The sequence below is a fragment of the Xyrauchen texanus genome, chromosome 13 (genome assembly GCF_025860055.1).
Source record: "Xyrauchen texanus isolate HMW12.3.18 chromosome 13, RBS_HiC_50CHRs, whole genome shotgun sequence".
NCBI classification, from domain to species: Eukaryota; Metazoa; Chordata; class Actinopteri; order Cypriniformes; family Catostomidae; genus Xyrauchen; species Xyrauchen texanus.
Genome location: NC_068288.1, coordinates 17,194,148 through 17,207,787, shown reverse-complemented (window position 1 = coordinate 17,207,787; position 13,640 = coordinate 17,194,148). Strand labels below are relative to the sequence as shown.

The 13,640-nt window shown below is 38.7% G+C and overlaps 1 protein-coding gene across 1 annotated transcript in view; it reads left to right on the top strand.

Moving 5' to 3' along the window:
- Window positions 1–13,640, top strand: part of tnrc6c2 (trinucleotide repeat containing adaptor 6C2) — a 70,422-nt gene that overhangs the window by 21,035 nt on the left and 35,747 nt on the right. Inside the window, exons 2-3 of the mRNA XM_052140712.1 lie at window positions 1,587–1,687; window positions 8,588–8,609. Of these exons, the coding sequence (XP_051996672.1) occupies window positions 1,625–1,687; window positions 8,588–8,609 (85 nt within the window). The 5' untranslated portion in view covers window positions 1,587–1,624. The remainder of the gene's footprint in view (window positions 1–1,586; window positions 1,688–8,587; window positions 8,610–13,640) is intronic.

The following is a 13,640-nucleotide window of genomic DNA, read 5'->3' as shown; positions in this document are numbered from 1 at the left end:
GCTCCTATGCTAAATTACGTGACCGTTTGCTCCTTTCATTCAAAATATACTGTCCTAGTGAGTAACACTGTCTATGTGCTTTAGCCCTTTCCCCTGCTTATTGGCTCATATCACGTATGCGTCTTTCACCAGTTAGAAGCCAAAAATGCAGGAGGGGTGGATTTATATATTTAGTAAGTAAATCAGGTCTGAGAAAACAAAATATAATGTAACGAAATGATACAGTGTAGTTAATCATAATATTATTAACAAAAATTACCTCTGGATGTGTTAAATATTCTTGATGTTAAATAAAACATTAATAATACAATATACATTTTTACTGAACATTAACCACTTTTAGTTCACAAATCATATCTCTGACTAATGTTTATTGTTAAATGTTTGCATTGTTTTATTCAATTGGCATGAAGGAGTTGCTAAGTTTTTAGAAGCTCCCCATTCCAAATCTGGAGAAATGCTGTCATCTCCTCATCTGTTGGTGCATTAGTTTTGTAGCATGTATGTTAATTTAGTAGCAGAAATATTTGCAAATATGTGAATGAGGAAAATAGTTTTTGTTTCAGTAACAATGCACATTATGGAACATAAAGAGACATTTTAAAAGGTTAGAAAAGAAAAATGCCCTTGTAAAGGTAAAAAAAATTATAAAATGCCCTTGGAAGGGCAAATATTGCCCCTTAATGGAGAAGTTGATTTCTGACACTGGTTCCATCAGACCTATACAGGAATTGAGAATCGAGTTTGCTGTAAATTTTTGGATGTTTTATTTTGTTTTACCCAGTTTTATTCCCCCCAAAGTGCTTAAATCCCCTCATATGAGCTGTTTTATCCCCCCCCCCCTCGCATAACAAATCTGCCCTTAATCCGTTTCCATACAGAAATGTGTGTGTATATCGCTAATTGTGTTCCTTTCACTTCACAGATGTCCCTAATTCTGGGTTCACGTAAAGCTTAGAGATGGTCATTTTTGTTTACACAAGTGCTCGTGTACAAAAACACGTCCTGTGTGGATGCCCTCAAATCTGAGTGCTGTAGCTGCCCCAGACTGAATGTCAGTGTTGACAGTTAAGTGTTAATGCAAATTGCTGTCTGCCGAAACAGATATACAATGTTGCAAAAATATGGACGTAACCAGTCTCAAATTATAAATAAGGCCAAGAAAAAAAAGCCAACAATTATTATGTTTTCATGATCAATCATTCCGGTCATTTCTGAGTCCGTGTCAATCAAAAGTAGTGATGGTGCACACAGTTTTGGCCTTGGGCCACATGACTGTCCTCATTCCTTTGATGGGTCTCAGAAACCATTACCAGCCTCCAGCCACAGGAAATAAAGACATGATAATAATATACCTTTCCCCATATCTTAATTTACAAGATCTTTCTTTGAATGAGTGGGTGAGAAAGGTGGCTTTGTAAAACCAAGAATCTCTTTATACATGGAGAAAAATTGTCTTGCAGGTCCTAGTCTAAGATTGCGTCTTTTCTCACATTTTGAAGAGTGCTTGACCTCTTAAATTGGCAGGTAGTTTGATTCCTCCATCCGGTCAGGTGTTAACCTTTACCTATGTCTGTGTTTTCCAGCAGAGCAAAGCTGAACATCACAAGGAGAGAACTATTTGATGGAAGAAAAGAAACGTAAAAAGCAAGAATACAAGACAAAGAAGGAAACTGCTCAGAAAACGGTTAGTTTGTTTTAATTCTCTCATAGAAATTTGTAAAAGTTACATAAAAATTGCATTACTATTCAAATTTTAATCAATAAGGTGATACTTGGGATGGGAATAAGTAGGGACCTGGCAATTCTATATTATTTCGCAGACCTCCTGATTCAATCCTAGCCGATTTGATATGTATTGCGGTATGGCAATTCTGTAAGTATTGCGATTTTATGTTTTGAAATGAAAACTTCATGAAAAGATTAAAAACAATTGTCCATTGAAGAACAGTTGTGTCTGAAAATGACACATCCTATTCTATTGGACAGTCTATTCACTCCGTAATATATAATTTGCAGGTAAAAGGTAGGGATGTGCAAAACTACCAGTTAAATCAAAGTCAAATCCCTTTATTGTCACTCAACCATATACACAAGTGCAACAGTGGGTGAAAGTCTTTGATGCGGTTCCAAGCAACATAGCAGTATGACAATTACAATAAACATCTGATTTACATCTTGTTACACAACACAATATACACCTAATAATATACACTCACCGAAAGGATTATTAGGAACACCATACTAATACTGTGTTTGGCCCCCTTTCGCCTTCAGAACTGCCTTAATTCTAAGTGGCATTGATTCAACAAGGTGCTGAAAGCATTCTTTAGAAATGTTGGCCCATATTGATAGGATAGCATCTTGCAGTTGATGGAGATTTGTGGGATGCACATCCAGGGCACGAAGCTCCCGTTCCACCACATCCCAAAGATGCTCTATTGGGTTGAGATCTGGTGACTGTGGGGGCCATTTTAGTACAGTGAACTCATTGTCATGTTCAAGAAACCAATTTGAAATGATTCGAGCTTTGTGACATGGTGCATTATCCTGCTGGAAGTAGCCATCAGAGGATGGGTACATGGTGGCCATAAAGGGATGGACATGGTCCATCCCTTTATGGCCAGAGTGGTGGTGGCGTAGTGGCTAAAGCACAGGGCTGTTTATCAGAAGGACGCTGGTTCAAACCCCACTGTCACCACCATTGTGTCCTTGAGCAAGGCACTTAACTCCAGGTTGTTCTGGGGGATTGTCAAGGCACTTAACTCCAGGTTGTTCTGGGGGATTGTCCCTGTAATAAGTGCACTGTAAGTTGCTTTGGATAAAAGCGTCTGCCAAATGCATAAATGTAAATGTAATGGTCAGAAACAATGCTCAGGTAGGCCTTGGCATTTAAACGATGCCCAATTACACCATTACACCACCACCACCAGCCTGCACAGTGGTAACAAGGCATGATGGATTCATGTTCTCATTCTGTTTACACCAAATTCTGACTCTACCATCTGAATGTCTCAACAGAAATCGAGACTCATCAGAACAGGCAACATTTTTCCAGTCTTCAACTGTCCAATTTTGGTGAGCTCTTGCAAATTGTAGCCTCTTTTTCCTATTTGTAGTGGAGATGAGTGGTACCCGGTGGGGTCTTCTGCTGTTGTAGCCCATCCGCCTCAAGGTTGTGCATGTTGTGGCTTCACAAATGCTTTGCTGCATACCTCGGTTGTAACGAGTGGTTATTTCAGGCAAAGTTGCTCTTCTATCAGCTTGAATCAGTCGGCCCATTCTCCTCTGACCTCTAGCATCAACAAGGCATTTTCGCCCACAGGACTGCCGCATACTGGATGTTTTTTTCCCTTTTCAGACCATTCTTTGTAAACCCTAGAAATGGTTGTTTGTGAAAATCCCAGTAACTGAGCAGATTGTGAAATACTCAGACCGGCCCGTCTGGCACCAACAACCAGGACCACACCCCTAAATGCATTGAAGCAACTGAAATGTGATTGGTTGATTAGATAATTGCATTAATGAGAAATTGAACAGGTGTTCCTAATAATCCTTTAGGTGAGTGTACAATATACAGGATACACCAAATATTTTGTGTATAAAAATTTTTTATATTCCTCTGTAATCAGTGGAAATAAATATGAAGTGTTGTGTTGACACTCAGCTGTCGGTTGATAGTCCGTTGCCATTGTGTTATTAAGTGAAGTAAAAAATGTTAGTCCAGTCTAAGGCTAATAAAGTGTGGTGCTGATATATGTACCATGAGCGATCAAGAGTTCAAAAGTCTGATTGCTTGGGGGAAGAAGCTATCATGAAGTTGGCTGGTGCAGGTCCTGATGCTGCGAGACAACCTGCCTGATGGTAGCAGTGAGAGAAGCCCATGGCTCAGGTGGCTGGAGTCTCTGATGATCCTACAAGCTTTTTTCACACACCGCCTAATATAGATGTCCTGGAGGGAGGGAAGCTCACCTCCGATGATGTGTCTGGTGGTTCGCACCACCCTTTGCAGGGCTTTGCGTTTGAGGGCGGTGCTGTTGCCGTACCAGGCAGTGATGCAGCCAGTCACGATGCTCTCTACAATGCTGGTGTATAGCCGTGTGAGGATGTGGTGGTTCATGCCAAACCTCCTCAGCCATCTCAGGAAGAAGAGGCACTGGTGAGCCTTCTTCACAACGGCCTCAGTGTGGACAGATGATGTGAGTCCCTCAGTGACGTGGACACCAAGGAACTTGAAGCTGCTGGCACTCCACTGATGCTCCATTGATGGTGATGGGGCTGTGTTCTCTGTCTTTCCTCCTGAAGTCCACCACAGGCTCCTTGGACTTACTGACGTTGAGGGAGAGGTTATGCTCCTGACACCAGCGTGTCAGAGCATGCATCTCTTCTCTGTAGGCTGTTTCATCATTGTCAGTGATCAGACCTACCACCGTCGGATCATCAGCAAACTTAATGATGGCATTGGAGCTATGTGTTGCCACACAGTCTTGTGTGTACAGGGAATACAGGAGTGGGCTGCATTTTGTCCATTTGTATTCAACAAATATATACAGGTGCTGGTCATATAATTAGAATATCATCAAAAAGTTGATTTATTTCAGTAATTCCATTTCAAAAAGTGAAACTTGGATAATGTATACATTCATTCCACACAGACTGATATATTTCAAGTGTTCATTCCTTTTAATTTTGATGATTATAACTGACAACTAATGAAAAACCCCAAAATCAGTATCTCAGAAAATTAGAATATTGTGAAAATGTTCAATATTGAAGACACCGGGTGCCACACTCTAATTAGCTAATTAACTCAAAACACCTGCAAAGGCCTTTAAATGGTCTCTCAGTCTAGTTCTGTAGGCTACACAATCATTGGGAAGACTGCTGACTTGACAGCTGTCCAAAAGACGACCATTGACACCTTGCACAAGGAGGGCAAGACACAAAAGGTCATTGCTAAAGAGGCTGGCTGTTCACAGAGCTCTGTGTCCAAGCACATTAATAGAGAGGTGAAGGGAAGGAAAAGATATGGTAGAAAAAAAGTGTACAAGCAATAGGGATAGCCGCACCCTGGAGATGATTGTGAAACAAAACCCATTCAAAAATGTGGGGGAGATTCACAAAGAGTGGACTGCAGCTGGAGGCAGTGCTTCAAGAACCACCACGCACAGACGTATGCAAGACATGGGTTTCAGCTGTCGCATTCCTTGTGTCAAGCCACTCTTGAACAAGACACAGCGTCAGAACACAAAAAGGACTGGACTGCTGCTGAGTGGTCCAAAGTTATGTTCTCTGATGAAAGTAAATTTTGCATTTCCTTTGGAAATCAAGGTCCCAGAGTCTGGAGGAAGAGAGGAGAGGCACAGAATCCACGTTGCTTGAAGTCCAGTGTAAAGTTTCCACAGTCAGTGATGGTTTGGGGTGCCATGTCATCCGCTGGTGTTGGTCCACTGTGTTTTCTGAGGTCCAAGGTCAACGCAGCCGTCTACCAGGAAGTTTTAGAGCACTTCATGCTTCCTGCTGCTGACCAACTTTATGGAGATGCAGATTTCATTTTCCAACAGGACTTGGCACCAGCACACAGTGCCAAAGCTACCAATACCTGGTTTAAGGACCATGGTATCCCTGTTCTTAATTGGCCAGCAAACTCGCCTGACCTTAACCCTATAGAAAATCTGTGGGGTATTGTGAAGAGGAAGATGCGATACACCAGACCCAACAATGCAGAAGAGCTGAAGGCCACTATCAGAGCAACCTGGGCTCTCATAACACCCGAGCAGTGCCACAGACAGATCGACTCCATGCCACGCAGCATTGCTGCAGTAATTCAGGCAAAAGGAGCCCCAACTAAGTATTGAGTGCTGTACATGCTCATACTTTTCATGTTCATACTTTTCAGTTGCCCAACATTTTGGTCTTAAGTAATATTCAAATTTTCGGAAATACTGAATTTGGGATTTTCATTGTTGTCAGTTTTAATCATCACAATTAAATTAAATAAACATTTGAAATATATCAGTCTGTGTGTCATGAATGAATATAATATCCAAGTTTCACTTTTTGAATGGAATTACTGAAATAAATCAGCTTTTTGATGATATTCTAATTATATGACCAGCACCTGTATATACACATAAAAAAGTGAGAACTAACAGTTTTCTGCGAGACATGATTGCTCTGCGTGTGTGGGCACATTCAGAAATGAACTTCTGAACAAATAAAGCAAGTCAGACCAACGCATCACTAGCATTTCTTTCGTCTGTTTTTCAAAATAGAATTAGGTGTGTTTCCACAAGTAAGTGTCTTTGTTTCTAGCGGCATTACTTGTCAACAGTGGCGGGTAAATGTGCAAAATTGCCCACCACTGCGCAATAATACCCTGGCTGTTAGTTTAACCTTGGTGAAGGCACCTCTCTGGAATCTCACTATGCCACTCAAATCCTGATTCATCACTCCACACAACTCTGCTGAACCACTCTGAATCAAACTTTCCCTTTTCAGCCAAAAAATGTATTCTGTCTCTAATTTATTTCTGAGACAGCTATGGCTTTTTAATACATCTTCTAGACACAAAACCTGCAATAGATAACCTTCTGGTTATTGTGCTTCTCAAAAAAGTATTTTTGCTGACAGTTTTTGTAGGCTTTTTTACCTGTCATTGAGAACTGTAAAATGCAGCAGGTGGTGTTCCCTTCATGAAGAGGCTTGGGGCCTTCCAGGTCCTTTCTTTCTGGCAACATCACCTGTTGACCTATTCTCTTAATAGCTGATCATAGGAATTTAATTATGGATTTATTCTGCCTTGAGGGTTTTGTAAAATTCAGAATAGCTACAGTTGTCCTAACCCAGACCATCTATGCGGTGTCTGACAGCAACCCCTGCATAATTTTTAGCTTTTTTTTTATGCAGATTTTCTCACTCATTTACCTTGGGACTCACAATACTGCATATTGTAGATCTCTCCCTCTAGTTCTATTTATGAGCTTGTTATCAGACCTTTGATGGGTTGCATCAGGTGTGGCAGATCACCAACTAATGACTAATCTTTTAAGAAAATAAAAAAAACGTCCCAGAAGATATTTTTGGAAAATTCTGTACACCCATGTGTTGGTTAAATTTTATAGCAAACATTTTAACCTTTATCAGGATTTTACCTTTGCATACAAGAAGACTATATAAGTGAATTTTCCTGTCTCCAGCTTTCCCCCAAACAGTTCACTGCAGCAAAAGCTAATGAGCAAATGGAGTCACAGAAGTGCACCAGGAGTACATTTGTTTAAATCTTTCTAATTTCCTGACCAATGACTTGTTGTGCAGCCCAGTAAAAGCATAATGTTTTGCCATTTAAATTGTTTTGCTCTGGTGTGTACAGTTCATGTTTTAAATATTTTTGTTTTTGGTCCACTTTATACTTAAGTTATGTTCCATTATCACTCTTGTGTTTTGGAACCCAGCCAGCCTAAACATTATATTATAGGGTTATTTCATGTCAGAATAACCAAATGTCAGAAACTTATTACATTTTTGATATTGTTCATATTGTTTTTTCTGACGAAAGTGCAATATCAAATTTTGATTTGGGGACCTCCAAATAGTAAACAAAAAATTCAGGGGACATTTTGTTCACACACAATGCTGTTTAGCCTTGTTCATACTTTCATTGGTGTGTACTGCAAACACTGCCAAAACAAATTATACTACATGCGTTTTTCAAGTGCGATTCAAAGTCCATGTTGCTGGTCACTGAGTCAGTTTGAGTTCATTTGAAGAACTCGCATAACTCACTATTAAACCAGAAAGATGGATCAAAATTTTAATTTCATGGCATTTCTATATTCACTTAAAATTACCTTATTTGGATTGCAAAATGTTATTAGAATTTTAAGTGCACATTGATCGTGGGTATCTCAAATAATCACAAATAATCACAATCGGGCAGTTATGTATTAATTATGATAGGTTATGCAATGATCTTATCAGTGAATCTAAATGGCAGTAACTAATTCCTACAGGGGTAATTGCAGGATGTTAATAAAATCGTTACATCAAACACTAAAATAACAACAGGAATACTGTCTAGATTTACGTAGTTGCCATTTCCACATGCTCACATGTACATGATACTAATGAGAGCTTAAAATCATTATTTGTCGTGTGTGTGTGTGTGTGTGTGTGTGTGTGTGTGTGTGTGTGTGTGTGTGTGTGTGTGTGTGTGTGTGTGTGTGTGTGTGTGTGTGTGTGTGTGTGTGTGTGTGTGTGTGTGTGTGTGTGTGTGTGTGTGTGTGTGTGTGTGTATTCTTTTAGTCATTCAGAGCTTTAGTTTTTCTTTGGTGAAATCTTTGTCTACTTTCATACACATACCCATTCTTTGATGAATATATGGAGTAGGCATAAAATAAATGTATTACACAATTGGCATACATCATTTATTATAAGTGTAAATGTCAGGTCAGCCTGCTACAGAATTATGTTATGAATATTAATTACACAATGCAAATAACATGTAAACAACTACATTGAACAAGTACAGTGAAATATGTATATCCCAGCTATTGCTGAAAATGCATCTCTTGCTTTTTTTCCACAGATTACTGAACAGAAAACCAAAGGTGAGTGCATCCTCTTAATGTTTGAAACTAAAATATTGTCATATTTAAATGTTAAGGTACTGTAATTCAGCTAAGATTCAGTGTGGTTTGTGTCTAGTAAGGTCAGCAGACATGGTCATCTTCCTCATTAGCCTCTAGATATTTCCACTTTTATTTCATTCCTGTGCAGGCTAATGCTTTATGACACCAGCATTTTTTCATTAGCATATGTTCACTCGGCTATAATGGAACACAGATGGGTAACACTGTGCAAACGAGATGCTCAACATCAGCAGCTTACAGAATTAAATTTATGTACTGGTTGTTGAGTCATACTGAAAATAAATAGTCTTAAAAAACCATCATGTGAATTGCTTATTTGTGTGTATCTTACTGGCCAGTATATCTGAATTATGATTTCCCTTGATGGTTTTAAACTCTAACAGCCCTAATAATAAAATTACTGTGGATTACCCAGGTAAAGTGATGGTATCAACTGGTAATACCATTGTACTTTGATATGATTACCATATTTACCATGCTATTTAAATGGTACTCCTAGTTACTTCAAAGACCATGGAATTACTATGGTACACTACATGTGTAAACCCCATGGTGTTCCATGGTATAGGCCCAAGAAAACAATTCAAAACAATTTCAAATTGTGTCAGGAAATGGACAAACGTCATCCTTTGTTCATTTGGTGCTGGATGAGTGATTGGTTATTAGAAGGAGGAGAAATGCAAGACGATGGGGAGGGATTTTACTGCCAAATTGGTTAAAAAATAGAATTATGGAAAGAAACATTTCCCTAGATTTGGGATGCTTTAGATAAAAACCCCATGAATTGTTTTTTTTAGAGTGTTGATGTATTTCCTATTGAAACAGGACGTGGTGGTGGGACATATCAAAGAGCTCATCCTTTTCTCTCTCGGTCTCTCTCTCTCTCTCGCTCTTTTTTATTTTTTTTTCAAAATATACAAAAGCCTTTACATCACAGCCATGAACACGGATTTCCTATTTGTTATTGATAGTCAGAGGCAGGTCCTACTAGGGGGAGGTACATTCTCTCTCTACTGTGTGTTTTATTGGACAAAACATTTGAGTGCAAGATGAGTCATCAATAGTTTTGGTCCATTTTCCTGGAGGAGAAAACCGTAAACTTTAAATGCGTATGCTAAAAGATACTTTTCTATAATCTCAGGATTACGCTAGGGTATACAGATGACCTCAGAGCTAACAGATATGGACTGAAAGGCACAAAACTTAAATTCTGATTTCTTCTGTTCTTTAAATCTCTCTGAAGAGAGAGAGAGAGAGAGAGAGAGAGAGAGAGAGAGAGAGAGAGAGAGAGAGAGAAATTGTGCATTTTTACTTTTTATATTTGATGCTATAACTAAATGCAGCCTTGTCAGTATTGTTCTCATCTATCCCAAAACATTAATCTGTATTCCTTGTGCATGCTAACATGCGTGTGGGGGGCCTGTGATAACACAATGTGATCTCATGAGAATGTAAATGTATTCTTACGTAAAATTTTATTTCAGCAAATGCACAATCTCTTATGTTTGCATAGATACCGAAATGTACAATATTGACGGATTGACAGCATCTAAAATGTAATTTTACATATTCATACTTTTAGTACTGTTTGAATAGATCAATATCGAATTTATGGATTTAATACACTAATTTAATTGCATTAATAATCAATGAGATTAGTGAAATGCCATCACATTTGTTAAACATGGTTAACATTATAATATGACTTCATAAATATTTCATTCAGTTATTTGTGATTACTGCTGCCCTATACAAAATTTTAAATGATTATATCACCTTAATCAAAACTAAACCTTAACATTTTTTAATTAATAAAAACTCTGTAATCTTTCAATTCATCATTAAGCATTTAATAAAAATTTTGTTTGCCAGGGGACACAAAATGAGTTTTCAGAATATGCCAAGAAACAAAAAATAAATAAACTACAAAAAAACTTGTGGTCGACCAATATATCGCAGAGGTCTTTAAATCTACTTTTTTTTTTTTTATTATCGAAAGCGGCCAATACATTTTCCCATTTGGCCGATTTGTTTCTTGAGGGCGCTGAGAATAGCCTGCTTGCATGTTAAGCGACCTGAGACATGTAAACGACCAGACATGGTTCATTTTCTTGTTATGTGCCATCGTGTTACTACAGTAATAGACTGTGCAACACTGAGTCATTTAAACGGTCGTGTTTGAGCTCATAATGTTAAAGTGATCGCCTGTTTCATTCTCCCTCTCTCTCTCTCCTCAACAGTTTGCTGTAACTTTTAACTGTCTTGGGTGATGATAAAAAGGCAAATATCAATAAAACTAATATCAAATACCATCTGCAAATACGCTCATATCTCGTTTAATTAGATGTAATAAACAAGCCTCACAAAACTTGAGCAGATATAGCATCCTGTGGAGCGCTCATTTGTTAACATCTAAAGTACGTATTCAACAGTCACTCCTCTACAGTTCCCTGACATCTTTAACCTTTTTTTCTAATGATATAAGGCAAATATCAATAAAAATTATATTATATACAATTAGCAAATATGCAGATATCTTGTTTAAACAGATGTAATTCTTCCCATCGAGCGCTCATCTAATATATTTGAAGCATGTATTCTATCAACCAGAAACAAAAACTTTGGATCTGGTCAAAAGTTCCTCTGATTCACAAATCATGATGGTCCGTGGTCACAATCAAAGCAGGCAATCCAGGCTGTTTAAACTGTCAGGAGATTGCTGTTGTTCAGGCTGGGTCTGCACTAGGGCATGATTGCAACTTCAAGGCTGTGTCCGAAACCAGGAAAATGCTGCCTCCGGAGGCTTTATACAGAGGTACGTTGAAAATAATGTGCTTTTCAAACAGTTTGGAAACCATTTTCCTTAAGAGTTCCATTCATTCTTAACAGCTGTCAGTTAAGTCATTAACTGATGAGGCAGCAAAGTAGTAAGTCAGCTGCCTACATTTTCAGATGCCCCACAAAGTAAAGGTGCTTCATGTGTGCTATAAGTAAATGTCTTATTCACTATGCACTGTATGTACAAATGGACTTGGCACCTGTACAGATTTTTTTTAGTAAATGTGATTGCTAATGTGGACTAGAGGTGTGACGTTTCATCGATGTGGATCGATGCATTGATCCAATAACTAATAATCCAATGTTAGCGATACAACGAGTAAATATCGATACAGACAATTTTTAAGACGCAACTTTATTTTAATACTCTCGTGTCAGCCACATCTGTACTCATTTCTGTCAGGCGATTTCACTTTATGAGTGGTAAATATGCTTTTCATGTGGGACATTTTTAATTTTCATGAGAATTTGCTATTTAAAAGTACAATGGAGAAATTCAACCAACATGTGAAACGTCTTGACAAAGCAGACATACTGAACAGCTCTAACGAGGGAAAGAGAAACCCCTGCTCAGCTCCAGCATCACTTATAAGACTTTACATATCAACACCCTTACTAACATTTATCCCAGTTAACTGTAACAGAATTTTTCAAAACCACTGTGGAAGTTGTAGCCAAGAAAACCACGGATAGTTGGAAACAACTCATGGGTATGTACAGCCGTGGCCAAAAGTATTGTCAGTGACATCATTTTGTGTTTTGCAAAGTATGCTGCTTCAGTGTTTGTTTTTTCACATGTTTCTATGGTATACTGGAAAACAATGATAATATTGTCATGAGTTTTAAAGGCTTTTATTGGCAAAAACATTCAATTTATGCAAAGAGTCAATATTTACAGTGTTGACCCTTGTTCTTCATAACCTCTGTAATTTGCTCTGGCATGCTGGATATCAGCTTTTGGGCCAATTCCTGACTGATGGCGATCCATTCTTGCCTTATTAGTGCTCCGATTTGAAAATGCACGGATCATCACCAAATTGCTCTTGGATCATTGAGAGAAGTTGCTCTTGCAAGACGTTTTGATACCATTCTTTATTCATGGCAGTGTTTTTGGGCAGAATTGTGAGAGAGCCCACTCCCTTGGATGAAAAGCAACCCCACACACGGATGGTCACTGGATGCTTCACTGTTGGCACGACACAGGACTCATGGTAGCATTCACCTTTTCTACTCCGGACTATCGATTTTCCAGATGTCCCAAACAGTCTGAAGGGGGCTTCATCAGAGAAAATAACTTTGCACCAGTCTTCTGATGTACAATCGTTGTACTTCCTGCAGAATTTCAGTCTGTCCATGATGTTTTTCTTGGAGAGAAGTGGCTTCTTTGCTGCCCTTCTTGACACCAGGCCATTGTCCAAAAGTCTTCGCCTCACTGTGCATGCAGATGCACTCACACCAACCTGCTGCTAATATTGAGCAAGCTCTGCACTGGTGGTGACACGATTCCATAGCTGACTCCTCAGGAGGAGATGGTCCTGGCACTTGCTGACACTCTGGGACGTCCTGAAGCCGCCTTCACTGCAGTTGAACCTCTCTCCTTGAAGTTCTTGGTGATCTGGTAAATGGTTCTTTCAGGTGCAGTATTATTTTCAGCAATTTCCTTGCATGTGAGGCCATTTTGATGCAAATCGATGATGGTTGCATGTCTTTCTTTTAGAGGTAACCATTGCTAACAAGAACACAATGATTGGAAGCACTTCTTCCCTCTTTTATAGCAATCAGTCTGCTCTTATAATCCAATCAGAATGATAGGGTGATTTCACCTGACTAGTAGTCGTTCACACTTTCCCAGGTGCTGCTGATATGATTAGTGAAATTATGTTAGCTGGTCATTTTTGCCAGCGCCAAAAAACTGTGAAGTTTGGGGTTTTATGAGTTTTTTTGGCCAATGAAACTTTTTGCAATTATTTAAAATGCATCTGATCACTCTGCACAATAATCTAGTAACAATGTGAATCAACACCACAACAACTGATGCAGAAAAACTTGCGAAACACAAAATGTATATCACTGCCAATACTTTTGGCCACGTCTGTAAGTACTTTGAATTGGATTGAACTGAAAAATAAGCTGTAATCAAACGAATGATGA